General features: G+C 45.5%; 3 protein-coding genes across 6 annotated transcripts; all 3 read left to right on the forward strand.

The window, feature by feature from the left end:
* The first annotated feature begins 951 nt into the window (after positions 1-951).
* Positions 952-4,029, forward strand: tomm22 (translocase of outer mitochondrial membrane 22 homolog (yeast)). Its single transcript, XM_035405446.1, has 4 exons — positions 952-1,269; positions 2,150-2,268; positions 2,572-2,689; positions 3,103-4,029. Exons 1-4 carry the CDS (start codon positions 1,177-1,179, stop codon positions 3,175-3,177), a joined length of 405 nt encoding a protein of 134 aa, XP_035261337.1. The 5' UTR covers positions 952-1,176; the 3' UTR covers positions 3,178-4,029.
* Positions 4,030-4,272: 243 nt separating this feature from the next.
* Positions 4,273-10,499, forward strand: dmc1 (DNA meiotic recombinase 1). Of its 4 annotated transcripts, none has more exons than XM_035402681.1 (14): positions 4,279-4,480; positions 5,309-5,398; positions 5,600-5,644; positions 5,751-5,897; positions 6,182-6,264; positions 6,540-6,592; positions 6,838-6,879; positions 7,356-7,428; positions 7,964-8,055; positions 8,798-8,871; positions 9,090-9,204; positions 9,500-9,560; positions 9,774-9,890; positions 10,242-10,499. In XM_035402681.1, the coding sequence occupies exons 2-14, from the start codon at positions 5,351-5,353 to the stop codon at positions 10,309-10,311; spliced, it is 1,020 nt and encodes a 339-aa protein (XP_035258572.1). In that variant the 5' UTR covers positions 4,279-4,480; positions 5,309-5,350; the 3' UTR covers positions 10,312-10,499. The 4 variants fall into 4 exon arrangements, with proteins under 4 accessions (XP_035258574.1, XP_035258572.1, XP_035258575.1 ...); XM_035402682.1 differs by lacking the exon at positions 4,279-4,480 and adding an exon at positions 4,641-4,856 and having other exon boundaries at positions 5,308-5,398; XM_035402683.1 differs by lacking the exon at positions 9,774-9,890 and having other exon boundaries at positions 4,273-4,480; positions 5,308-5,398.
* Positions 10,500-10,880: 381 nt separating this feature from the next.
* Positions 10,881-26,494, forward strand: LOC118219493 (probable ATP-dependent RNA helicase DDX17). The gene is made up of 13 exons (XM_035402680.1): positions 10,881-11,180; positions 12,574-12,730; positions 13,443-13,539; positions 14,381-14,514; positions 14,808-14,873; positions 15,188-15,329; positions 15,894-16,054; positions 16,397-16,569; positions 16,699-16,809; positions 18,402-18,463; positions 18,700-18,759; positions 23,198-23,431; positions 24,371-26,494. The coding sequence occupies exons 1-13, from the start codon at positions 11,125-11,127 to the stop codon at positions 24,922-24,924; spliced, it is 2,007 nt and encodes a 668-aa protein (XP_035258571.1). The 5' UTR covers positions 10,881-11,124; the 3' UTR covers positions 24,925-26,494.
* The last annotated feature ends 194 nt before the right edge of the window (positions 26,495-26,688 follow it).

Genomic DNA, 26,688 nt, shown 5'->3' on the forward strand with positions numbered 1-26,688 from the left:
GGTATTCCCTTGATACAGCAAAGCACTGGCAGGCAGCGATGGGACATTGTAGTACATAGTAGTCATGGAACTCAAATTGTGACCCAGAGGTTAAGGTTCAGTTTTATGTTATACTGTACTTTATGCTTGAGCAAGGTACTATAAAAATGAGAAACTTAGTGAAGTTAAATAAAGTTACAGAGGGAGATTGAGAGAGTTAGAGAGAGTGTATTTTTGTTCATGTGTGAAGAGAAAAAAATGTTTCTTCTCACCTTCTCACAGCAGATGAGTTTGGCTTGCAGCCTACATAATGATGCAGCCACATATGTATGCACATGTGCACACACACACACACACACAGACACACACACACAAAATAATTAATTAGGCTATGCCATATTGGATTTAACATATTATTACCAAGCTTGCTTCCTAGTCACAAACATTGCAATATAAAATGCATAAAACCTTTAATTAAGGGATATATTTTTGATATATTTGTCTACGTCGACTGACTACATTCATGAGACTACACATCAACAGTTTTATTTGAAAATGTATCACAGAATGTATTAAAAAGTCACAGATACAACAATGCAGGAAAAAAATCATCTATGCCAAAAATTGTATCATACCGCAAATATAAAAATTCTGAGAACTCTAAAACGTTAAAAAGACATAAGATACTAATTTGTCCATTTGATGTCTACCACTAGGTAGGTGGTAAAATTGCCCCATAAAATTCCAAATAATTAAAAAGTGTGAGTGCAGATATTGCTGCGGAACTATTTTGCCTGGCTAAATACTTCTCAAATGCCTTATTTTAAATACCTATATCAGGTATTTACAAATAATCATAAGTATGACCATGCTATTTATAGAATGTGAGAAATCATCTTGAACGCCAGGTGGGGACACTGTATTTTTTCAGGTATAGTTCTGTCATGTGGCTCTATGCAGGCTTCCTTGTTCGAAGTTCGTGATTCAATTTCCGTCATCCAATGCGCATGCGTTCCAAGTGACCTCAGCTTGTCGGCGCAGAGGCGAAGCACGCTTCTTGGCTCTCATTTACGCAAGCCGGTGTGATATCAGAAAACACCACGGTAAAAACACACGGGACCGGCTTGCGGCATAAACGCTGCGGTTATTTTCGCACCAGTGTTTATATCATTTTGGTGTTGTTGATTTAACTTCTTAATGGCTGGAATCGAGGAGCTGTCTCCTGCCGCAGGCCCTGCTGAGACTCGGGCCCCCGAAGACGAAATCGAAGGAGATGATGAGGACGAGGAGGTAGCCATATACCTTATAACATTTTGCTATTTTGTTGTCTTGGTTTTTTTTTAGATGTTGGTTTCATAAAAAGCGAGCCAATTTGAAGCAACTGCTAATGTTAGTTCGTTAAAGATGACAAAGGTCTCTACCTTCTAGCGAACTGAGGTTGTCTGGCTTTTCTTATTAAGATCGTAATCGATGGCATTGCAGATGGCGATTCGCTGTCAAGTGCCCCTATCTAGTTGGCTAGCTACGTTCAAGAATGTAAAATAGTCGTATGTAATTGCAAAGTGACGGTCGAATAATTTGCAATAAATATATAATTTAGTAAGATAGTTTGCTAACTTTAGCAGCTAAAATATCTAACCTGATAGCTACAAATACGTATGTTAGCTAACAGGTTAGATAATGTTAGGAAAATTTCAGATTTGTTTCAATATGTTGTTTTCATTTGGTAAACATAAAAATATTTCAAAGAAATAAGTAGGCGACAAGGATTAAAGATTTGCAAGGCCTGTGAAAGGAAAAAGAAAACAATCGCGATGGTGAAATCATCTGCATGGATTATACATTTCGGGATAATTGTAAACCATAGGTACCTTACACCAGGAGTGAAGTCCGAATTAACGTTAGTTAAATGCAACAAATTAGCCATCTAATTGTTGTAGCTAGCGCAATTGGTGAATGGGAGAACAACGGTAGTTTTACAGCAAAGACATTGACGCTTCATGACGAGACATTTGAGCAATATTTTTTGTTGTTGTAGATTGCACACTCGATATTGCACCGTGGTTTGCAGGACAGTTGGATAAAACGTTTTGTACTTTCAAACAGAAAACAAATGTCTGAAGGTATTGCTTCCATCGGGTACATCACCTCATGTTTTGCCTTTCCACAGCTGGACGAAACGCTTTCGGAGAGGCTGTGGGGACTGACCGAGATGTTCCCGGACAAACTGCGCTCGGCGGCAGAAGTGTCCATGAGCTGCTCAGTGTCCGTAGCTAAGAAAATGTACAGGTGAGCTCAGATGTTTGAGTTAACACACGTACCTGGGCTCCCCTATGTTGCGTAGTCCAGATAGCCTATGTACTTGAGCAATTTGGACTTAATCTTCAGTCCTGTTCAGGCTTATGTTTGGCACGCTCATTTTGAAAAGGAAGTGCTTGAGAATATATACAGTTGTGTAATTATTTTTAGCTGAATATATGTGCAGTCAAGCATGACCGCCGCGTGTCAATGGAGGAATTCAGTTTATGTGGACATTGAAAATCATTTTCCTCTTCTCTGCTCATTTTTTACTGTGTCCTCTCTCTTTCGCAGCTTCACGCGCTCTGCTCTGTGGGTGGGCACCACCTCCTTCATGATCCTTGTGCTGCCTGTGGTTTTTGAGACAGAGAGACTGCAACTGGAGCAGCAGCAGCTACAGCAGCAGAGACAGGTACACGTACACGGTCAAGCCCTTTTTTCCATTGGTCAGAATAGTGATCCTCAGCCTTGAACTTGGAGAGCCACAGGTCTGATCCTTTTTTCTCTTAAGGCGCTATCTGATGAGTTAAATGAGCTGATTAAACAATTCACTCGCCTCCCCTGATTTCTTGGGTCCAAATTGGCTGCTAAGTTTGTGGTGAGAACAGAAACCTGCTGGTAATTCCTGTGGATCTCTTGGGCTGTGGTTGAGGACCACTTGGTGAGATGACCTGTTGTGATCTTACCAAGATTTTTGTCACAAATTATGGTTGTAATTTGTGTTTCATTTCACACTTGACTTTTCCTCTGTGTGTACGGTATTTTTTCTTGACAGCCAGTCTTTTTTTGTCAAAATGTTAAATTCTGTGACTCTTCCTTGTGCAGATCCTGTTGGGACCCAACACGGGTATGTCAGGTGGAATGGCAGGGATGATGCCTCCTGTTCCAGGGAAGATGTGATGAAGAGCTCCTTCTGTCAACCCTTGAGCTACAAGGAGTGAAGAGGAGACGGGGGAAGTGATAGAGGAGTGGAGGAGGAGGAGGAGGAGGAGAACGGCGGAGAGGAGAGAGGAAACTGCAGTGGGTTAGCACACACAAGCTCATTCCATAACTGGAGGTCGGGGTGTGCAAGGAAGGGGCTATCCTCTTCTGGACTGCCGACTACCACTGTTCTTGCAAGACAACCTCTCTCTCGCTGCCTCTTGCAGACAACATCTTGCAGAGACTGACTTCTAACCGCTGTCCTTTTTTATAGATATATACATATGTATGTGTTTCAAGGGGTAGGGAAAGGATGTGTCATAAAGGGTTTTTTGGGGTTATCAGAGTATGTGGGCGTTAACGTTTTTAAAAAAATAAAAGGCTATACAATTTGACATTTAAATTTTGGAGCCCGGTGGCTGTCCATTGTGATTTTGCTTTCTCGGTGGTTGAGGACTGTTCTGATTTACATGCATGTTGAGTGGAAATGCAGTCTGATGTGTTACGGAGGTACAGTTTTTACCCCACAATGAATTGCTATTTGATTATTTGATCCTAGACTTTGAGTTACTGTTTCTGACACTTCAGGTAATTTTGGGGAACAACACTAAAAGTCAAGTCTATTGCACCAGGAATTTTACAGCACATTCCCCGCATATATTGTGTAAATGTAAACACAGTGACCCTCTGCCTGAGAGAATGCATCTGTTAACATTTTTTTCTTTGCACCCATCCCTTTTACCTTTGCACCCTCTTACCCTTTTCGCCTAAGCAAGTCCTGTCGCTCTGACATGACTGGAGGAATAAAAATCATTGAAATGATGGTCCATAGCATTTGTGTTTGTCTTTTGTGCTGTGCTGGGCCAGTAAGTAATACAACAACCCACAATTCGCTCCCACAATCCACTCGTTGCGGATTTCTTAAAAACGTAGGCTTTGTATGCTGGTAAGAGCCAGGTCAAGAACTTCCAATGAACTGGGAGTTTACAGTAGAAATGGAACAGTTTCACCAAGTTGCATCTAAGCTTATTTTTTTTTATTTTTTTTTTTTGGTTGAAAGCTGTTGAGAAACAGCAGGCCATGCCATGTGAAGTTGTACGCCCGCTGACAGGTGTCACCGTAAAGATGGAAATAAGGGAGAAGTGTAGGCTAGATCTCCCAGGCCGCCAGACTATTTTATCAGCAAAGCGGGAAAGTGTCGGGTGTTAACAGCGCGAGGAGCTCAGTGTAGGTTAAAGTTGGGCAGCTAGCTACTCCCCTGCATTCGGAATTTTAAACTGAGGTAAAGTAGGTAATATCACTTTATTTCTGAGGTGTTGTTCAGAAAGTAGTGGAAGTATGATTTTATTGTAAATTACTTTACAGCCTAAGAGGTAATAACTAGCTAGCCACATAACTAATGTGTTCATTTTTTCAGCTGGCAAGGTTTCGCTAACTTTGAATATGGCTAGACTAAGTCTGCCCAGGTTAGATACCTAGCTAGCTATCTAATATAGCGAAGTTATCTAAAGGTATTGCTGTACAGACAACAATCTGGATCCTGCTTTACTTTTATGTCCAAATGCTTACATATACCCATATACCAGTTGATGTTCGTTTTACCAAATTTTTGTAAAATAGCTGGTTGACTGGTTAGCTGACACTACGTTTAACCCATGGTAAGACAACATTTCGCCAAAGTTAGCGTGTTTAAACAATAATGTAGTTAGCTAATAATCAGTTCCAGGTCAATTAACTGTGTATTAACAGCTAAAGTAGGCACACTGGTATACCAACTAGGCTAATTGCAGTATTTTGATAACAATTACCATATTATCATAGCACTATAGTAACAGTCATAATAAACTATTATTAGAAAATGACATGGCCGTCAGTAAGTAACGTTAACGTGCAGCAAGTTAAGTTTGCAGTATGTAGCTAGCTACATAATGATACAACCGTGTGTATGTGTGTTCAATTAATTATGACGTTGCCTACTTTTTCAGCAGACTTGCTTACCTTGTACAATTGCTTTTACTCCTACATGACCAGATAAAATGGGAATATCATGTAATAGTTAATAAGCTTGCAAAGCAACACATTTGTTTTTTATTTATTTATTTTTTTAAGGAAAGAGATTACCCTTGTTTCTGCTACGGTCAGCCGGAAAGCTATGGAGGACCAGGTGGTTGAAAATGAAGTTGGATATCAAGATGACGAGGTACTGAAATGAGGTCTGGAAAGTCAGTGACCTTCCTCTCAATCGAGGCCATTTTGCTGGCATTGAGCGTGCTCCAGATACTAATCATGACAGTACATTGGTAGTTGTGTCATCTTTATACTGCCATATATTCTGGTGTCTCCAGGCTCTCAAGCAAATAGCCCTGTCTACAGATGGTTTATTGTGGTTCTCCCCTCTCAGGAGTCCTTTTTCCAAGACATCGACCTTTTACAGAAACATGGGATTGTGAGTGTCGTCGAACCTGTAATCTAGTTTTGAGAAAATTAATTAATTATTGGTTGATGTATCGCTTTTCTTTGTAAACAACCAGTGTCTCTGTTGCTGTATTCAGAATGTGGCAGATATCAAGAAGCTGAAGTCTATTGGTATCTGCACAGTAAAGGGGATTCAGATGACCACCCGCCGTGCTCTTTGTAATGTCAAAGGCTTGTCTGAGGCCAAGGTTGACAAAATCAAAGAGGCTGCTGGGAAATTGCTGGTACTGTCCTGCACCACTGGTCCTCGGTGTTCCCATTTGTACTGTTCAGCTGTTGTTTACATGCTAAGCTGTAGTTTATAGAAATGTTGTTTTTCATACTTTTCTTTTCTTCATTCACTGTGAATAGCTAATAGGCAGGAACCATGTTTGTTTTGAAGCCATAAATATACGTATAATCACACAGGCTGGGGCGACCCTTTGTGGCTAGTTGTGGTGAGTTTGTTACCTGCTGCATGTTTTCATTTTAATGTGATCCTAAGTGCTTTTCTGTGTCTCTGTTCAAGAGCAATGGTTTCTTGACAGCATTTGAATATAGCGAGAGAAGAAAACAAGTGTTCCACATCACAACAGGCAGTCTGGAGTTTGAGTTAAGGCACACCCTCCCGTTACATGCTTGTCCACAAACAAGTATACACACACCCATTCTCAAAAGACTCAGACTCAAACACACATTTCTTTAGCCACCGGTCTTGTATTTAAGTTACTTTACTGGCTGGAAGTTAAAGAGGGCACCATACAAATGTTCCAAAAAGTGAATTTTTGAAATAATAAGAAAAAATGTTGGCAAATGTGCTTTTTTCTTTACATCTACCATAACAACAAAAAATGTATTTGCCTTTCTCCAAATCCCTCTCTCTGCAGCAAACTCATTGGTGGAGGTATTGAGAGTATGGCTATAACAGAGGCTTTTGGTGGTAAGACCCCACACATCACTAGCAGTATTGTATTCATATATTTGGGTTGTTTTGCTGAAACTCATGGATGTAATTATGGGTGGAGTACTTTAATTGGCCTGATGTCTTGTGTATTTGTCCTGGATTAGGTGGCCAAACACTCAAAATCTGAGTCATCAGCTCTTGTATAATTAGATTCAAAGCAGTTCCATGTAGCTGAACTGTATTATTGGAATTCATGTTTTCTTTTTTGTTTTTGTTTACAGAATTCAGGACGGGCAAGACCCAGCTCTCTCATACATTATGTGGTGCGTGTAGGAAAATTAGCAGGAGAAAAGGTCATTCTGTTATGGGGGCCGCGCTGCTGTCAGGAGTGTATAATTTTGTTCAACAGACATTCTAGTAGCAATTTTGAAATATTTCGCATTCATGCTGCCAGTAGTGAGACTCATACACACAGTCAGAGTGATCTGTTTTATAGCGGCATGTGCAAATTTTACGATGTGCTATGTATTGCCAGGTAAAAAACCCCTTTGTGGTGCTATGGGTGTTCTTTTTCTTATTGCCAGCATGAAATATTTCTATTTCAAACTTCTTGAAGAAATAAAACCCAACAAACTGATAACTGGGTTAAAAAATGTAAGACAGAAATTTTTTGGTGTTTTAATAACATTCCTCTCATCAGAGCGGATTGTTCCAATTGGAAATAGAATCGGCAGATTTCCATTTTGGCTCTCATAAGTTACACGCCCCACTGCTTCCTGTTCTGTTGCGGTCTCTGCAGTGACGGCTCAGCTCCCTGGAGAGGACGGATACACAGGAGGGAAGGTCATCTTCATTGACACTGAGAACACCTTGTATCCCTCTCACTGACCCGGGGGGGGGGGGGGGGGGGGGGCGTTCTCAAACCTTCAAAGCTCCGCATTTGAATTGAGCCACTGACCAGTGACTGTCATGATGTTGCTGTTAATCTTATTGCTGAATTCAGATGTCTGAGATGAAGAATCCAGGTTCCCAGCAACATGGGATGCTGCGAATTCCATTGGGGATGTTGGGGTCTAAGAACCTAGTGATTTTGGTTATATTTACGGCATTTAGCGGATGCGTTTATCTAGAGCATTTTATACAGATTGCATTCTGACTTACAGTCCATTTAAATGGATTTGTACTGATGCACTTCAGGATGAGTACCTTGTCCAAGTTATAAAAGCAGCACCTCAGCTGGGAATTGAGCCCACGATCTTTACATTACAAGCTCAGGTTCCTAACCATTGTACTGCATTGCCATCCCATACTTACAGAATGGAAGAGTTAGTCACGGCTTTTCACATAATAGTCGCTGACAAAATGATCCTGAAATCCTCCTCATAGTCCTTAATCCGAAGCTTCCAGTCGGCCAGACAGGCTGAAGGATATAGCAGACCGGTTCAGTGTGGACCAGGAGGCTGTGCTGGACAATGTGTTATACGCTCGTGCCTACACCAGTAAGAGCTTTCGCTGACTTTGTCTGTGCCTTCTTTTGGTTTTTCACTCTCCCTTGTGACTGCTCTCACACATTAAAACTTTTATCTGTGAGTGGATAAATTAGTGCCTATAGGCATCAACCAAATCTGTGCACTCTTGCACCCTTGTGTTTGGCTGTTTGATAAACATGAATCGAGACCACAGACTGTAGAAAAAGTATGGACCACGTCACTGTGACGTCACCCATTGACTCTCCATGGGATTTTTTGTAAAGTGAAATGCTGTCTTTGGGTGCTACCATGTTGAACAGATTGGAGCCAGAGACTGCACAGCAGGGAAAAGGGGGACCCTTATATGGGCATGAAGTCCGATATCTCACTAAGCGCATGACGCAAACTCCCTGATTCGTCCAGAAAATGCTACAATCTTGTCCAAACAACACAATAACTTGACAGATCAGCACATGGGGAGACACTAGACAAAGAAGAAAAAACTCGTATTTCGACTACATTTTCTTTTGGGAAAAAATTATCAACTTTTTTTTTGTTGTTGACCATATTGTTACCATTGAGTAACATTGAAACAGGTGGCTGAAACACCTATACCACATTGGTGCTTGTAAGCAACATTTCTCACCTCGAACCAGGAAGTGAGGTTCAAAAATGCAGCCCGGTTTTGTCCGCTTGGCTGAGACTCTGGGGGTGGTGTGTGTTTTTATATGTTTGTTTTGGGCCATTGTCCAACTGCTTTCTTGTCTAACAGGCGAACATCAGATGGAGCTGTTGGACTTTGTGGCGGCCAAATTCCACGAGGAGGGAGGCGTATTCAAACTGCTGGTGGTGGAAGATAGACTCTGTCCTCATCTCCGTTTCCCTTCTTGTGGCCCTTGTTCCTGTTCTCAGCATGTTTCTCATTGTCGCTCTCATTCTCGCCTTCTGTCTGCCCAGCCTAACACCCCAGGCCAGAGGACAGGCCTCTATTTGTCTGTCTGTACACTGTCCATCCAGATTATTCTTCCTCTCTGTCTCTCACGCTCTCTCCTCATCTCCCCCAGATCATCGACTCCATTATGGCTCTGTTCCGGGTGGATTTCTCTGGCCGGGGGGAGCTGGCAGAGAGACAGCAGAAACTGGCTCAGATGCTTTCCCGACTGCAGAAGATCTCTGAAGGTCACTTGTAGCAGATTCACAAACACCTCCAAACACATTGATAAGGACCAGAATTCCTGCAGGCATGTGCAGTGTGGCTAGACTGTGCTGAAAGCCTTTTGATTCTGTGCCTCAAACACACAGTTTCCTATCATTTTGAAGTCACCTCAGTGCCCGTACAAAGGGGCCTTTTGGCTCTGATGAAGAGCACTAACATTTTAGTCACAGCCCCCTGAGTGAACTAATGCTCGCCTTAAATCTATAAACAATCAGCTGTGGTGTATTACGTATGTGCTGTGTGGCGTTTACTTTCTAGAGTACAACGTGGCCGTGTTTGTTACCAACCAGATGACGGCAGACCCCGGAGCTGGGATGACGTGAGTGCCTTGAACTTGTCGACCTGCAGCTGTGTGTAAATGTGTGGGCGCTTCGTGTGGATAGTGAGGCTGCCAGGGTATTCCTGCTCAATTTATGGAGGGCACTGCTGTGATGTAAGATCGGCCTACATATACACTTGGGGACTACTGCAGAAGAAAAAGGTTTCTGAGGGGATGACTCCTTTCGGGTTTCTGATTGGATGTCTGTCTCAGGTTTCAGGCGGATCCCAAGAAGCCTATTGGAGGACACATTTTAGCGCATGCCTCAACCACACGAATCAGCTTGAGGAAAGGGAGGGGAGAGATGAGGATTGCTAAAATATTTGACAGGTATTTTTTGGACCAGCTGCTGGAAGTGATCATATTTTGTGATGTTGATGTACGTATATGCTATTATGCTTATATAGTCATGTGACCAATTTATATAGCTGGTGTTTCCCTCAGGATTTGATCCCATTGGATAAAAGTTCCTACCTTTGGCCTAATTGAAAATCCCACTACTGCATTTTTCACTCTATTTTATTCTTTATTTATTTATTTATTTATTTTTATATCTTCAGCATTTTGATATAGCTTGTTTTTTTTTTTTTTAATTGACATTTGCGTCATGTTTATTTTCTTTGTTGTTGAGATTATGCCTCATGTAGCCGAGCTGACCCGCCCTCCATGTTCTCCCTGTAGCCCTGACATGCCAGAAAATGAAGCCACTTTCGCCATCACTGCAGGAGGGATAGCTGATGCCAAAGAGTGAAAAGGCCACTGTGGATTTAAGGATGGACAAGATGGTGGACAGAAACATTTACATTTACATGTTGGAATCTTGAATAGTATCATTTGATCAGTTTTGTACATTGTGTTTGTGTTAATTTGTCTCTATGTATTACATTGACACTTAATATAATATGGTTGTGTGTTCATAATTAAACGTTGTAAAGGGAACACAAACAGTTCATCCGTCTTTTTTGGTACATTATTTCTGAGTTTTTGGCTGTGTTTTGATCCAGAGTAGTATGGCACCACTCAATATATATACTCTATATATGGGGGTGTATGTGTGTATGTATTATGTACTATTACTGTACTATTACATACAGATCTGTGTACTGCACAGGGTACTGCACTGCCATGGATGTAAGATCGGATGCGCTGCGCAGGCTGTAACGTGACGTAAATCCGCCTGCAATGCGCGCTATGTCAAAGCGAAGATTACGGCGTTTGTAATTCTTTAACCTTGGTACGCTAGTTTTTGCACGTTGTTCGTATGTTGTACAATAATATGTACGATTGACTAGTATTCTTACGTTTGTCGATAGTGCCGCCATCTTCTCGCCTAAAAATTGCAGAAGACGGGACACCTAACAAATACAACCGCAATTACCACCGTGTTATATTCATTGCTGTAGTTACCATAAATACATTCGAACACAGACTTCTTTGAGTGTTTATTCTAAGCCTTGGTTAGCTGGAAACTTCAGATAGGTTAACACTAGAAGGAGAACTAAAATACTGTTGAGCATTAGTTTGGAAAGTTAGCTAGCGAGCTAGTATTTTTCGTGTGCAAGAAATGAGGGGAAGTTCATCGTATGGAGACAGAGATCGGGACCGCGGACGTGACCGAGGGTAAGACCTAATCTGTTTACAACAGACTTTCACATCATAACTTGTATTTTGTTGGCTAATTTATGTCATAACCAGGATTTTTACTGTGCAGCGCGCGGCCATTCAACGAAGTAGCAGCTTACAAACGTTAAAAATGATCACGATTGAAATTATTTGAAAAATACGTAAAATCTCAAACTCAGTGGTGTGAAGCTATGGTGTACATTCCAGGTTGGCACATATACTAACTGCTCCTAACATTTGAAGTAGTTGCATGTATCTGTGGTACATTACATTTATTTAGCAGACGCTTTTATCCAAAGCGACGTACACAGTTGAGTGCAGTTGACTATGTAGTGACGCAGCTGTATTAGTGCAACAGACACCAGTTTAATTACACCAACAAACTTTTTTTTTTTTTTTTTTTTTTTAAACTTATGTATTCCTGAACATTGTATTTGCAGTCGTCCCGAGGATTTTAGTGATTTCATTTGATCTGAGTCTCACAATAGGAAATAATATCAACAGCTAATGCTGGGTGGCTCGTCCACGTAAGGCATATTTCTAAATGCAACGAGGCACCTCAAAGTCTGGAAGCGAACACAAAGTGCTATTGGTGGACGATAGCAATGCAGGGAGACCCATTCTTGGCTAGTGACCATAGGGGCCCGCCCGAATTGTGCAATGAGTTTCAGTCCTGGGAGCCATGGCTGGGCTGCCCAGCTGGTGAGCTGTCGAGTGAAAATAGGAGTGAAAATAGGGGTGTCTGTGGACGTGTTTCAGAGAGGGTGCATTACTAGTTTGTGCATTACTGGGTCGGCCGTTAAGGCCACGGAAAGTGTTTACCAATACTGTTGTGGTTCCCATTGTGGAAAATGTGAAAATAGGAGTAGGGACTTAAGTATTTACTGCTGCATTTAATTTGTCTGTAAAAGATACAGTTTTGGGGAAATATTTACTGGTGCATGTAATTTGTTTGTAAAGGCTACAGTTTTGGGAAAATAATTTAGGAATTAATTTGCAAGACAGGTATTCCTTGTAGTTTGCATGATGAGCAGCTAAAATCCTGAGTTGGGATAGTGGCCCAGTCTTTCCCAGTCAAATGAAATAGCAGACATTTTGTAGGCCGTCAGCCACTCAGTTCTACAGTACCCTTTGCTGTCCTCTTACTTGGTAAATGGTAAATGGACTGCATTTATATAGCGCTTTTATCCAAAGCGCTTTACAATGGATGCCTCTCATTCGCCAGAGCAGTTAGGGGTTAGGAGTTAGGTGTCTTGCTCAAAGACACTTCGACATGCCCAGGGCGGGGTTTGAACCGGCAACCCTTCGACTACCAGACAATCGGTCTTACCTCCTGAGCTACGTCGCCTGAGCTACGTACTTGAACAGTGTCCTCTTCCGTGTCCCCTAGGCCTCGTTTTGGGTCGAGTCGCAGTGGCCCCCCTCCCACCAAGAAGTTTGGGAACCCGGGGGAACGTCTGCGCAAGAAGAAGTGGGACATGGACGAGCTGCCCAAGTTTGAGAAGAACTTCTACACCGAACACCCGGAAGTTCAGCGCCTGAGCCAGGTCTGCTGTGGCTGCTGGGGATTCACCGTCCAGGCCAGCTTACACAAAACATTGCATTACATTTATTTGGCAGACGCTTTTATCCAAAGCAACATACAATAAGCACACATAGTGTAGGTCATTGGAACAACTACAAAACACATGTCCGATGAGGTGTAATACTCATTATGTAATATTGGCTCATAGCCGTGAACATCGAGCCCAGTTCACACTGTATGCATAGGCTTGGTCAGAACGATATGTTAAGTCACACTTAGAATAAGGCGTGACGACGAGCCACAACAGCAAGATAACAATACAATATAAGTGCTGGATGGAGATACAATTGTAACATGAAAGTGCTAGAGGAACAAGATGGAAGGATACTGGTGATAAGAGCGATCTTGGAGTGGGAGTGCCCTGCAGAGTAGTGACAGCTAGTCCAGGTACAGTCTGAAGAGATGCGTCTTCAGACCACGGCAGAAAATGCACAGGGTCTGAATCCAGCTGAATTTAGACCTAAACCTGCTGCATTAGAGCAACAGGTCAAACTTAAACCTGTCTGGGGTACAGGCATCTCATCGGGATGAAACAGGGATAAAATGTTCAGCTGCGGTGTCTGGCAGAGACGATGAAAAACTGCCATTGCCTGTCTGTTGCTGTTGTTCTCCTCCATTGCTTGGGTGCACACACATGGATGATTGTCTTTTTTCTTTTTTGCTTTTTTCTTCAGTATGACGTCGAGGAGTTACGCAGGAAGAAGGAGATCACCGTCCGCGGTACAGGCGGCGTTAAACCGGTCACCGGCTTCCACCAGGCTCAGTTCCCCCGTGAGTGTAGTGCTGAGACGCACAGACCGGCACGCAGTCAGAACGCAGTCAGCGCGCAGCCAGCATGCAGTCAGAACGCAGCCAGCACGCAGCCAGCACGCAGTCAGACCGCAGTCAGCGCGCAGTCAGAACGCAGTCAGCGCGCAGCCAGCACGCAGCCAGCACGCAGCCAGCACGCAGTCAGCGCGCAGCCAGCACGCAGTCAGAACGCAGTCAGCACGCAGCCAGAACGCAGTCAGCACGCAGCCAGTATGCAGCCACACCAGACACGCCCTGTCAGGGTTCATACTGGGTATCAGTGGTGACTTGATCTTGTAACAGGCGGGGTAAACTGCTGCCTTTTAAGTTTATCAGGCCTCTCAGTCTGGTTATCATTGATTAACAATCAGGCAGTAAGTTGTTGGAATGATTCAGCGGCAGCCAGAAATGGATTATCTTTATTGTATCTTTTGCGGTCCTTGCGGTCCACTGATGGTTTGACCATATGGAAACATTGTTCTTTTGTTCTGTATGCAGTCAGATATTATTATAAATCGACCTGAAAGAAAAACACATTTGTAACTGATGAGGCTAGCAGTCTGTGTAGGAGGGTAAAATTCCTGCAGTATGCACTGCTGTCATCTATGAGCAAATCAGGTATTTTGGCATTCCAGCGTGAGCATGGATCCTCACCCTGTGCTTTTTATTTCAGTACTTTTGTTACCGCCGAATTTCTTTCTTAGCCATCTGAAATAACTGCATTGTGTGTCCACTTAGGAGTTGTGCTCATTTGGTGGTAAACTGTTCTCATAGATAATGTGATGTGATTTGGAGGCTCACACAGCCCTGTTCTCTTCCTTAGAGTACGTGATAGACGTGCTGGTGCAGCAGAACTTCAAGGAGCCCACGGCCATCCAGGCCCAGGGGTTCCCGCTGGCGCTCAGTGGCAGGGACATGGTGGGCATCGCCCAGACGGGATCTGGGAAGACCCTGGCGGTAAGGGGGGCGGGTCTCGGGGTCTCATGCACAAGCCACTGTGGAGGAAAATACACTGTGTGGAAATGACTCCAGCGTTCAGGCATGCAAGCAAGCAGAGACACAACGCATCAACAGAATGTGCACATTCTAAAAATGATCCTTTACAGATTTAGGAATGCATTTTTTTTAACCTAAACTCTAATCATTCACTCCTATCTCTTGCTTGAAAGTTGTTCCCCTGTGCCTTTTCTTTTTTATTTTTGGGACTGTTTCTTGATTGATATCTCTCTCTCTCTCTCTCTCTCTCTCAGTATCTCCTGCCGGCTATAGTGCACATTAATCACCAGCCTTACCTGGAACGTGGGGACGGTCCCATTGTAAGTACTCTGCACTGAGATTGTGTGCATTACTTCCATGCAGTATGAAAAAATACCTGCAAACCAGAACCTGCTGTAACGTGTCTTCTGACTGGAATGTGATGTTTATGAAGGGTGTCCTTCATGCGTGCGTGTGTGTGTGCAGGCATGTGCGCGTGTGTGTGAGTGCACAGGTTTGTGTGTGTGTGTGTGTGTGTGTGTGTGCGTGCGCGTGCGTGTGCTGGAATACGTACGTGTGTGTGTGCGTGCGTGTACGTACGTGTGTGGTCAGTGTTGACCCTGCGCTGCACTAACCCGTCTCTCCCTGTGCGCAGTGTCTGGTTCTGGCTCCCACTCGCGAGCTGGCCCAGCAGGTGCAGCAGGTGGCGTTTGAGTACGGCAAGTCCTCCCGCATCAAGAGCACCTGCGTGTACGGGGGGGCCCCCAAGGGCCCGCAGATACGAGACCTGGAGAGAGGTGAGGGCTGACACTACAGACTGATACACAGGCTTACGGTCTGTGCAGTGCTGGGGTATCGTGTGAAGAGATTGGAGGAACTGGAGGGAACCAAACCAGGATCATATAGAGTACAGCAGCTTACAGCCTCATTATGCTGCATCAAGGAAAGATCAAACAAATTAAAATACTGGGGCAGTTTTATTATGTATAGACATGGCTGGTGTGAGGCAGAATCTCACAACCCGTTTTAAGGTAGAAGTGCACGGCTACCGTGCTGTGTTATTACCTAACATTTAGTGCCGCATGCGCAGACGTGGATGTGGGTCTGTGAATGAAAGGAGGTTACCCCTGTGTATTTCTCATGCATATTAAATATGGCTCTCTGTAGCCCTGCGGAAGGCTGTGCTTTTGTGTTTCTGTGCTGGTGTGATAAGAAAGCTGGTGTCTGTGCGTGTGTGTTTTGGGGGTGAATTTGAGGGTTTAATCAGTTTGAAGGGTAAAGAGTGCGTGGGGCAGCGCGTAGCGCTGCAGTGAGCTGCTTACCCAGGCCGGTCTGCCCCTCCCTCCCTCACCCCGTCGCAGGCGTGGAGATCTGCATCGCCACCCCGGGGCGTCTCATCGACTTCCTGGAGGTGGGGAAGACCAACCTGCGGCGCTGCACCTACCTGGTGCTGGACGAGGCCGACCGCATGCTGGACATGGGCTTCGAGCCGCAGATCCGCAAGATCGTGGACCAGATCCGGGTCAGAGGGCACCGCCGCCGCACGCCGCATGACTTTGCATTGCGTTTGCCTGGCGGCCATTTCTTATGCAGGGCAGTTCAGTAAGGAAGGACGTGCATAAGTGCCTTTGGACAGGTCAATGCAGGCAGCAGCACTACAGAGAGGGACATTGAAAGGACGTAACTGCGTGAAAGGATGGAAATTGATATTAGCGGAAATACTGTTTCTGATATCCTGATTGCTGAATTTTGCTGGTGTTTCTGTGAGAGTGCTTGTGGATACTGGGCATTAGAGTAATGATTTCTCTCATCAGAAAGCACACGATACTGACTTTACTAACTACCCGCCCCCCCCACCCCCCAGCCGGACCGGCAGACGCTGATGTGGAGCGCCACCTGGCCCAAGGAGGTGCGGCAGCTGGCGGAGGACTTCCTGCGGGACTACGTGCAGATCAACGTGGGCGCCCTGGAGCTCAGCGCCAACCACAACATCCTGCAGATCGTGGACGTGTGCATGGAGAGCGAGAAGGACAACAAGTGAGTCTGGCTCCGCCCGTTTGGGTCATCTGAGGGGCGTGGCGGCGGGACGGGGGGGCAGAGGGCCTGCGGGGGAGAGCGTGTGACTCTGCTTCCTGCATGTGTGTGTTTGTGTGTGCGCCTCTCCAGACTCCTCCAGCTGATGGAGGAGATCATGGCTGAGAAGGAGAACAAGACCATCATCTTCGTGGAGACGAAGAAACGCTGTGACGAGCTGACTCGCCGCATGAGGAGAGATGGGTAAGGGAGAGGAACACTCTCGAGCATGTGCGCGCAAACACACACACACGAACACACACACACACATTACATTACATTCATTTAGCAGACGCTTTTATCCAAAGCGACGTACAAAAAGTGCATTTTCATGATCGTAGACAGCTGCTGAACACGGGTTCAGTAAGGTACAATTACTTATTTTGTAAAGCTATTTCTAGCCGAGAACAAAGAACACTATCCTGGTCTAACATCTGCAAAGCCAAACTAGGCAGAAGAATAAGCTAGAGTATTAGGACAAATACAATTTACCAAGAAGTGCAGGGATGGGGCAACATGTAACAAGTGACAGGAAAAAGGTTTTTTTTTTTTTTTTTTAAAATATACACAGCGTGGTGGTGGTTATTCTAGGTATAGTCTGAAGAGATGAGTCTTCAGGCCACGGCGGAAGATGGATAGTGAGGGGGAGGTTCGGAGAGGGACGGGGAGTTCGTTCCACCACTGGGGAGCTAGGGTGGAGAAGCTCTGTGATCCCTTTGGGCGGGTGGGAGGGGTTGCAAGACGCCCTGCTGCCGCAGAGCGGAGTGGTCGAGCAGGCACATAGAATTGAGTCATGTCCTGCAAGTAGATGGGGGCTGTCCTGTTGGCAGCAGTGTAGGCAAGGGTCAGGGCTTTGAATCGAACACACTATACACACACACACGCACACACACACACACACACACACACAAACACACACACACACACGCTATACACACACACACACACGAACACGCACACACAAACACACACACACACACACACATGAACAAGCACACACACACGAACACGCACATACACACACGCACACACACACACACACACAAACACACACACACACACACGCTATACACACACACACACACACGAACACGCACACACAAACACACACACACACGAACAAGCACACACACACGAACACGCACATACACACACGCACACACACACACACACACACGTGTCATCTCATTGCTCCTGGATTCCACGTAATGACAGAATTTAAATTTGAAGAGTCTCCTGAGGAATTCTCTGGTTGTATGTTTTTTATGTATGCATTACTCAGTTAATAGCTGTGCTGGTTCATTGTAAAGTCTCAGGGCTTCTTTCCACAGTGTGTGACAGTATAAATAATGCACCTCTAGTGCTAGAATATATTTTAATACCTTGGTTACAACAATGATTTCCCTCCGTCACATTAGTTTGATATAAATACGGTATTTATTGAAGCTCGCACTCCTGTTCTGCACGTTCAGATGTGTGGAGAATCCGCTCGTGTGTAAGGGACTGCCTCGCGTTTACAGATTTCCAGTCTGACAGGTCGTGACTCGTGTTGCATTTTGTTAAACAAAATATTTGAGCGCTTGGAAATGATGCGGTCCTTCTCCCCAGATCGAGCTGTCAGTGTGATGGAGTTGTTCACCGGGTTTCCGTCTGTACTGAACGACGCTCAGCGCTTACTTCTGCGGGCTTTTGCAGAATCGAGACGTACATCTCGCGCTCTTGTTTGTGAATCCTTTGAGGCTTGGGCCAGCTCTCCTCCCTGTGTCTCCTTACTTCTCCTTTAATTCCCCTTTCAGCTGGCCTGCAATGTGTATCCATGGTGACAAGAGCCAGCCGGAGAGAGACTGGGTGCTGACAGGTGAGGCCTTGCCTGTGGAGTTCAGGATGTATTCTGCACTGGCATGCAGCATGTTTTGATATTTTTGAGACTTTTTTTGCAAAGGTTTTCAGATTTTTGTTTTTCTTGGCAAAGGATTGTTTCTTACCTTTTTGTGGCTCAGGTAATTTGGAAGTCACATCATTTCTATTTTTCTTGTTCTCTCCCTCTTGTGTGTTCTTGTTTGTCTGCCTTGTTGTTCTCTGTCCTGACTCCAGAGTTTCGCAGTGGCAAAGCCCCAATTCTCATTGCCACTGATGTGGCATCCCGTGGTCTAGGTAGGTCTCCAATACTGAGCCCCCATATGGTCTTTATGCACGTGTGCACATATACACGCACGCACACACACACATACACACACACACACATACATGGACGCACACAAGACACACACACACACAGGTTTATCAGTATTCTGATTGTCTATCACATCACCTTCTATCCTGCATTTTCGAGTGTGACCACATACATTTAAGAGAGTTACAGCTTTACATTAACCTAAAACAAAATAAATACTGTATATTTTCAATACATGTACATATGAATCAGGTAAAAGTCCTCCCAACTGTATTCCACACTTCCTGGCTGGGCATAGGCCTTTTCATGAATTGACATCTTTGACCCAATTATGAATTGCTACGTATTATATTATTACCCTGTAAATACCTGAGGAAAATCCATTTTCTACCTGATGTTAAGCTGTGGTGCAACTTTTTCTGTTGGTCCAGTTTAATTTCTGCTCTAGAGAATGATGTATTGAAGTTTCATGTGCAAAACCGGTAAAATATTTCTTAATTTGAAAACTCCAAGTCAATGCTCAACCAACAAAACAGGACTCTGAGTAACTCTGAGTAGTCTATGTCTGCATGCTTAATATTGTTGTCAGCGAGAGCTAAAAGTTTTAATAGGAACGAGAGAGATGGGGAGGGGGGGGAGAGAGCGTGATGCGGTCCAAATCTGATGATCAGTTTTTAACCAATTTTTTCTGTTTTTATTTTTTATTCTGTTCTTTTATGTTTGTTTTGTTTGGTTTTTTTTTTTTATGTTTGATTTTTTTTTCTTCTCAAGTCTCTTCCGGCACTAGAAGCGCACAGGCCCAGTGGAGCCTGCAGCCGGACCTAGGCATGACTAATCCAAGCCTGAGTTGAGGAGAGATACAGGGGAGAAGGCCTGATTTATCAATCCCAGACACAGCAATCTCTCCGAACCACAAAAACACAAAGGCCCCCTCAAATAAGGCCCCCCCACCCGCTTCCAGGAAACAGGCTGCCTGGGATTCCTGGGAGTCCAAAATTGAAACCGGGAGGAGGGGGCGTGCTGAGAGGGCTCAAAGAGGGGGCATTGTTGGGGGGCTGGGGCCCCTTAAGCACCTCACCGCTTGCTGTGGTAAAGCAGGACGATTTCAGAGCAGGTCTACAGAGCTTCATCTTACCAGTGTAGTGTTGTACTTTAGCAGAGCTCTGGCGGTTGTGTTCAGTTTAGTGTAGCGTAGCTTACGGAACGTAGGAGGATCGTCCATGGAAGGAGAGCATTTGGTGGCTTTTTTTCCTTTTGAATCGATATTTTCGCACAGGTTAGCTTTCAGAAAGGGGAGTGATTCTGAAGGGTATTGCGGTAGTCGCAATTTGAGCGTCATGTTTAAAACCTCATTGGCTGTATTCAGATTGTGAAGAGAGAGGAGCTGTGTGACTTGGGAGAGCTGTGTGTGTGAGCGCTGCACCAGGGGTTATTAGGAAAGGCAGGTGGCATATACCGCTGGTCTTAAAGGGCCATGCGCATTGCAGTGTAGAGAATGCGGTTGGCGGATTGAGACCACAGCGCAGAGGCCCCCGGCCCCTCCCACCTGCCCCTCGGCCCCTCTGATCTGCCCCCCGGGGCCCTCCACACAAGCCCCCCCTGGCCCGGGTCCTCTCCCTCTGCGGACGTCATGTCTGGTCCTGGCTGGCAGGAGTCCTGGCCTGGTGGAGTCTCTCTCGCTCTCTCTCGTCCTTTCCCAAAATGCGCACTCCTCCTCCTCCTCCTCCTCCTCCTCCTCTCCCCTGTCTGTTAAGACACTCTTTTTCTCCCACTGTCAGTTTCCTCTTCCTGCAACATATCCAACCAACTCTTGTCTTCTTTTCTTTCCTTTTTCTCGCTCCCACTTTCACTCTCTAACGGTCCCCCCCTCCCTTCCTGTCTCCGTGTGTCCGTCCCTTGTGGCCGGTTACTCCTTTGTGTGCATCATGCCGAGACAACAACAACAACCAAAAAACCAAAAACAAACAACCGACGCCCCCTCCCCCCCCCCCCCCCCCCCCCCCCTTCAAAGGACTGCCCTCCAGGGAGCTTTTTCAGCCTGGGGTTTGGTGACGTCCCAACTCGACCCCCCCCCCCCCCCCCCCCCTCCAAAGCCCCACTGTCTGTTTCTTGTTACTGCTGCTGAAGCGTGTCTACGCTGGGCTCTGGGACAGGCTGCCTTTCTGTGGGAAGGGCCTGCTCACTGCTGGGTTCTCGCTGTGTGTGGGGTTCTTGTGAAACGACACATCCGCACCCTAGGGAACACCTGAGAAATCCGACTGCAGTACCCCATCAGTGTCGCACTGGCCTTGTGCAGGTGTTCTTGGAGTTAACGTTATGCCCTTTTTACGAAATATATTTAAATTCACTAGTTTCATTATCAAAGGTAGGTGACACTGTTACTCAGTACCCTTTAGGGCTGCTTGTGCTTTTGTGTGAGGTCAGCAAAAGGACAACTGCCTCAGCCAATCATGGGGGGGGGGGGGGGGGGGGTTACAGTTATTTCCTGTTTGTTCATGCCTGTTAGCAAAGCTGCAGGTTTGTCGTTATAAGTATAATGGCTGAAGTAGAATAGAGGAAGTAGTTTTCCAGACTCCATAGTAAGGTCTCATTGTACCCTCCTCCCACTTTTATTAGTGTATTGGTTTCACCAAAGGCAGCTTAAAGCTCAGTAATGATTTGCTGCTGAGGTTTACTTGGATCTTAGTTCATTTGTGTACTGTAGGTTGGGTACTGTAAGCACTACATGCCCTGTTTTTTCACCTCTGGTTCTCAAACCCCCTTACAGTAGCTTCCCCTTTTTTAGCACTGGGCGTCCGACACCAGCAAGCTCTCCTCCAGGAAAACAGTAATGAGAAGAGTCTGTCCTTTGCTGGGGGGAAAGGCCCCCGACAGACGAGGAGAGCAGTAAGCGCTTGGTGTTGGGTCCAACCCGTGTCCTGCAACGCGGGGGGAGAGTGCTCTGCTCGGGTCCAGAGAAGTGGTTCTTTGTTCAGGGGCAGGGAGGATCGAATTTTTTTTTCCGCCCGCCTCCCTCCCCAGCCACTCCGAGTGACCCGGGACTGATCAGGGGGGGACAGAGGGAGCTAACCTTGTAAAACACCACTAAAACAGGGTAAGTACCTCAACCCCCCCCCCCCCCATTCTCCTCCTCCTCCTCCCCACATTTCCCTCCACTGCATTTAAAAACATCCAGGATTGAAATCCAGTGGATTTTGATTAGTGCGGTTGCAGGACAGTTGAGCGGGTGAGAATCAGTAATGTGCTGTTTATCTTCATCCCCAAACGTAGCCTGTATGACGGGTGTCTGTGTGCTTCAGTCAGCGCGTCGCAGAGTAAATGCCCCTCCCTCACTCGGGGGTCAGAAACAACCGGAACCCTGCGATTTCTCAAGTGCAGCGTTGTTGTCAGAGGCCCATCTGTAATGAGAAACAGACTTTGTTGTGTTCTCCGATGAAAATTATCTTCATAACCTCCACAGACACGGACCTCTTTTCACCCCGCTGACTCTCCAAATCCTTGAGAGAGAGAAAAAAAAAAAACTTTTCCAAACTATTCCCTTTAGAATTTGTCTTGGCAATGCATGCAAACAAAATACCCCCAACTTTGAATTTCTTTCATTTGGAAACTGACATTTAATATGTGGAACTCAAAAGTCTTTTTTTTTTTGTTTTTGTTTGCAAAAACCTTGCATTTCAGAAACAGGTATAGAAAGTGGTTCTTGTGCCAAACGTTTTTCTTCTCTTGTCAGTGTTCCCTGGTGTTCCTCTTATAACGTGTATTTGGCTGGGTTTGCTAGGCCTTCAGACAGGCATGATTTTCTCTGTTTAATTGGATAACATTTTGACAGGTATGAGAGACATGCGACTCCTAATTTAGTTAGGCTAGGTCTGACTGGAAGGTCTGTCGGTGAACTTGGTGGCCCTTACAGGAGCGTAAAATTTCCATCGAAAGCCGTTGTGATCTTGTGTCAACTTGGACTGGCTCAAACATGTTGTGTATAACATTTTTTAACATGCCAAGTTAGCTGTATTAACGACATCATCTTTATTGTCTTTAAATACTACAAAGTGTGATTTAGTGGTAATTAGTTTATGGAAAATGTGGATTTTAAATACAGCTTTCAGTGGATTTTAAATACAGCTTTCAGTGAAAAGGTAAGTGCCTTGGTAAAGGCTGGATTATCGGAGGGGTTGTCAGTTTCTGATTTCAAAAAATTAAAAGAATTTGCTTTGCTTAAAGTTGTTTGCAGCTCAGGCACAAATAACCCCTCCTATTTTACAGTTTCGTTCTGGTAAGTTGCGCAGAGAGCCGTTGCCTGACTCTGCGAGTCAGTCTGTGCCCGTGTATTCACTCGTCTCTCTCTCTCTTCTTCCCTCCCCCTTCGTTAAAATAACGTGCCGCTCTGTCCCTCCAACTCGCGCCTCCTCCCCGCCCAAGACGTGGAGGACGTTAAGTTTGTCATCAACTATGACTACCCCAACTCCTCGGAGGACTACGTGCACAGGATTGGCCGCACGGCCCGCAGCACCAACAAGGGCACGGCCTACACCTTCTTCACCCCCGGGAACCTGCGGCAGGCCCGCGACCTGATCCGGGTGCTGGAGGAGGCCCGGCAGGCCATCAACCCCAAGCTGCTGCAGCTGGTGGACTCCGGGCGCGGAGGCGGAGGGGGTGAGTGAGCGAGCGAGCGGGCCGCGCCCGCGGGCTTCCGCGTCAGAGTGAGCTTTCATCGAGCCCACGATGGGCGGAGCTACCACGTACCGTCGGTCACTCACTCGCGTGAGCCAATCCGAACATTGGCGCAAGGTGTTGAGCGTGCTTGGTGGCCCCACCCATTTTAGGGTTCACAAGGGCACACTCGCTCGTGAGAAACAATAATGTTTTCCTTTTTTTTGTGTGGAAACACTGTAAAACATGATGCGTACCCTGCAGTTCTGTTGCTCTTACTCATCTTATTTGAATGGACTTGCAGTTTTTTTGTATATGAAAAAATAATGCTTTTTACCCATTTTTTATAATCTAAAAAAATTCTGTGTCATTTTAAAAAGCCAAATGCTAACGGCTAAGAGCTTAGCCACCCGAGATGACCCGTCGCACAATTACAACGTCACACACAAAGCTGTTTCGATATGCGCGCGAAAACAGTTGTTTTAGTGTAATTATTATACATTTTTATTTTTTTACAGTTGTATATATCGTTGTAAACATCTTAATATAACTAGGCTACTTGCGCTTCACAAGCGTTGCCAGGGAACCGCAAGAGCTGTGACGTAAATAACATGCGCAGCACTGTTAGCTTTTTCTTAGCAAAATAATTGTTTCGGTTAAAAAATGACATCGGAATTCAGCGGATCCAGTGCCATTTAAGAGAGAAATGTGTCCGGATAAAAACGTCCAAGTTTTAAACGCCAGCTTAAATCACAGACTGTGACAGGGACGGTTTTGTGTGAAAATCCATTCATTTTTTCCACAGAGAAATTTCCCTTTGAACCGAAATTCCATATATGGGCAAGGTTTTTGCTCTGCGTTACGTCAGATTTCTGAGGCCTGTTTCTTCATCATCGTCATCGTTCCTACAGCTCTCTCCTCCGTCTCTTTGCTTCCCTACAGGTGGGCGGTCCCGATACCGCACCAGCGGCTCCAACGCCAACAACCCCAACATGATGTACCAGGACGAGTGCGAGAGGCGCATGCGCAGCGTGGGCGGGGCCAGCAAGGACAGCCGGGACGGGAGGGGCGGGGGGGGCGGCCGGGACGGGGACAGGTCCTCGTCCTCGTACCGGGACCGCAGCGGCCGGGACGGCCGGAGCGGGGGCAGCTACGGGACGGGCACAAACTCCACCCCGTCCTTCGGGGGCGTGGGGGACCAGTACCAGAGCTACAGCGGGAGCGGGGCCAGCCAGTACAACTCGAGGGCCGGGGCCCAGGCCGGGGCCAGCGTGCCCGGGGGGGTCAGCGGGGGCCAGGAGCAGGCGGTCCAGCAGCAGGGGCAGTTTGGGAACATGGGCGGCAGGCCAGGCCAGCCACCCCCGCCGCCAGGAGGACCACAGCCCCTGATGGCGCAGCAGTTCAACCCCCCGCAGCCCATCATGGGCTTCATGGCGCAGGGGCCCTTCCAGTTTGCGCCTCCGCCTCCCCCCCCTCCTCCCCCCCCTCGAAAATAAAGGCAGGGAACCACGCCCCTTCCTCAGGGGTGGGATGTCTTTTCCAGGGCTACATTAAGGTAGAGAATTTCTGTCTGTTGGTCTTTTTCAGGGGACTGGGGAGAAAGAGCTGGGCAAGGTTAAGGTTAGTTTCATGAGGTTTTTTTTATGCTGAAAGGCCATTGGTTCATTGACTTAAATTGTGAGTTTTCAGTTGGAGCTCTTTCTCCAGGCCACAGCTTTTCCCTCAGCGTGCAGTTGAAGGCCTCAAAATGGCCACAACACTCAACACAACATTAGCAGGGAAATTTACATAACGTCAAATCATAACATTGCAAATCAATGAGTTTTGACTGATTTTTAGTCTTCACAGAAATGGGTAAGGGGTTAGGATTTTGTGTGTTGAACTGTTCTGTGTGTTTTTCTAAAGCGTTCAGTTTGCCTGACGTTCTAATCAGACTGAAAAGGAAGAAGGTTTCAGGGGTGCAGTGTAAATAATGGCATTTTGTCATTTGGAAGTTGCTTTTCCAAGGCAAATTCTGCCAGTTAGGTGCCCTTGGTGAAGGATTGAGATATTAAATTGAAAACGCAACACAAGCGCAAAAATGTTCCGCCTATCATAAAAAGGTACAATTTGGCCACAGAGAAATATACTGAAATATATGTTTCTGTAAATCATATATCTACCCAGTGATTTTCTTTTATTTTGGAGCGGTTCTTTTCCATTTTTGACCACACCAGATTTCATGTGTAATGTAAGTACTTAGTAGTGTCATCAGGCTCAATGTAATTTATCAGTGACGCGTCCGTTCTTGTTTAATTTTAAACACCCCTGCTTTCAGATATGTGGTACCCTTATAGCGTTTCCCCATTTACACTATTATTATTACCCTTGAGCTCTTTCTCTGTAACGCGTATACCTTTCCCTATAGCTGATGTATTTTACTTTTTCATTTGGGTCTTGCAAGAGGTAGGTGCTTCAATTATTGCTCTCTTTCCATTCTCATTCCTGCAGGGGTGCATTACCGGATTGCGCTAGTTTATTCTCTTGGCTGTTCTTGGGTGGTGAGCACCTGTACCTGCCGTACAGGCTTTAACTTCTTTCTGTTATGCGAACAGAGTAGAAAAATGTACCTAAAAGGGGCCATTTTTATTTCCGCATTTTAGCAGCTCTTTGGGGGTAAACCCCCCCCCCCCCAAAGAACATGCCAGTCCAGGGGATGAAGCATGAATGAACAGCTGGATATTTTCCTCTCTTCCTCATAATTGACCCCTTTTTCATTTTCTGCGCAGTTGCAGCTGTGCCACTGCTTTTGTCACGCCCAGCGTAGACTCTGCTGTCCTTTTGCATGTGGTTTCGGGCCAGCCTTACGCGCGTTAGTGCGGGAGGTGAGACCGTGTAGGTGTAGTAATAAAACGAGCTGGCGATTAATTCATCCCCTCCCCCTCCCCCTCCCCAGACCCCCGAGGGGGTTGTGCATTTACAGCAGCGAAAATGATCCACATAGATGAGCTTTGTGTAGCAGTTTTCATGTTGACTTTTTATACTGTGAGTTTGTTTTTCAGGATTTGAATAAAGATTTGATTCTTTCTGAAAAAAGTGGTGTTTCTTTTTTTTTTTTTTTTTTACAATTAACTCAAATTTGTGGATTCTCTTTCCTTATTCTTAAAGCCAGAAGATGTTTTATTTAGTAGATGAATATACAAATCTATTATCAGTTGTCCTCACTCTCCTGTTCAGTGACTGGTTCAGTACAGTCAACCATTATAATACTCTAATAAAAA

This window comes from Anguilla anguilla, chromosome 2, assembly GCF_013347855.1.
Source record: "Anguilla anguilla isolate fAngAng1 chromosome 2, fAngAng1.pri, whole genome shotgun sequence".
NCBI lineage: Eukaryota > Metazoa > Chordata > Actinopteri > Anguilliformes > Anguillidae > Anguilla > Anguilla anguilla.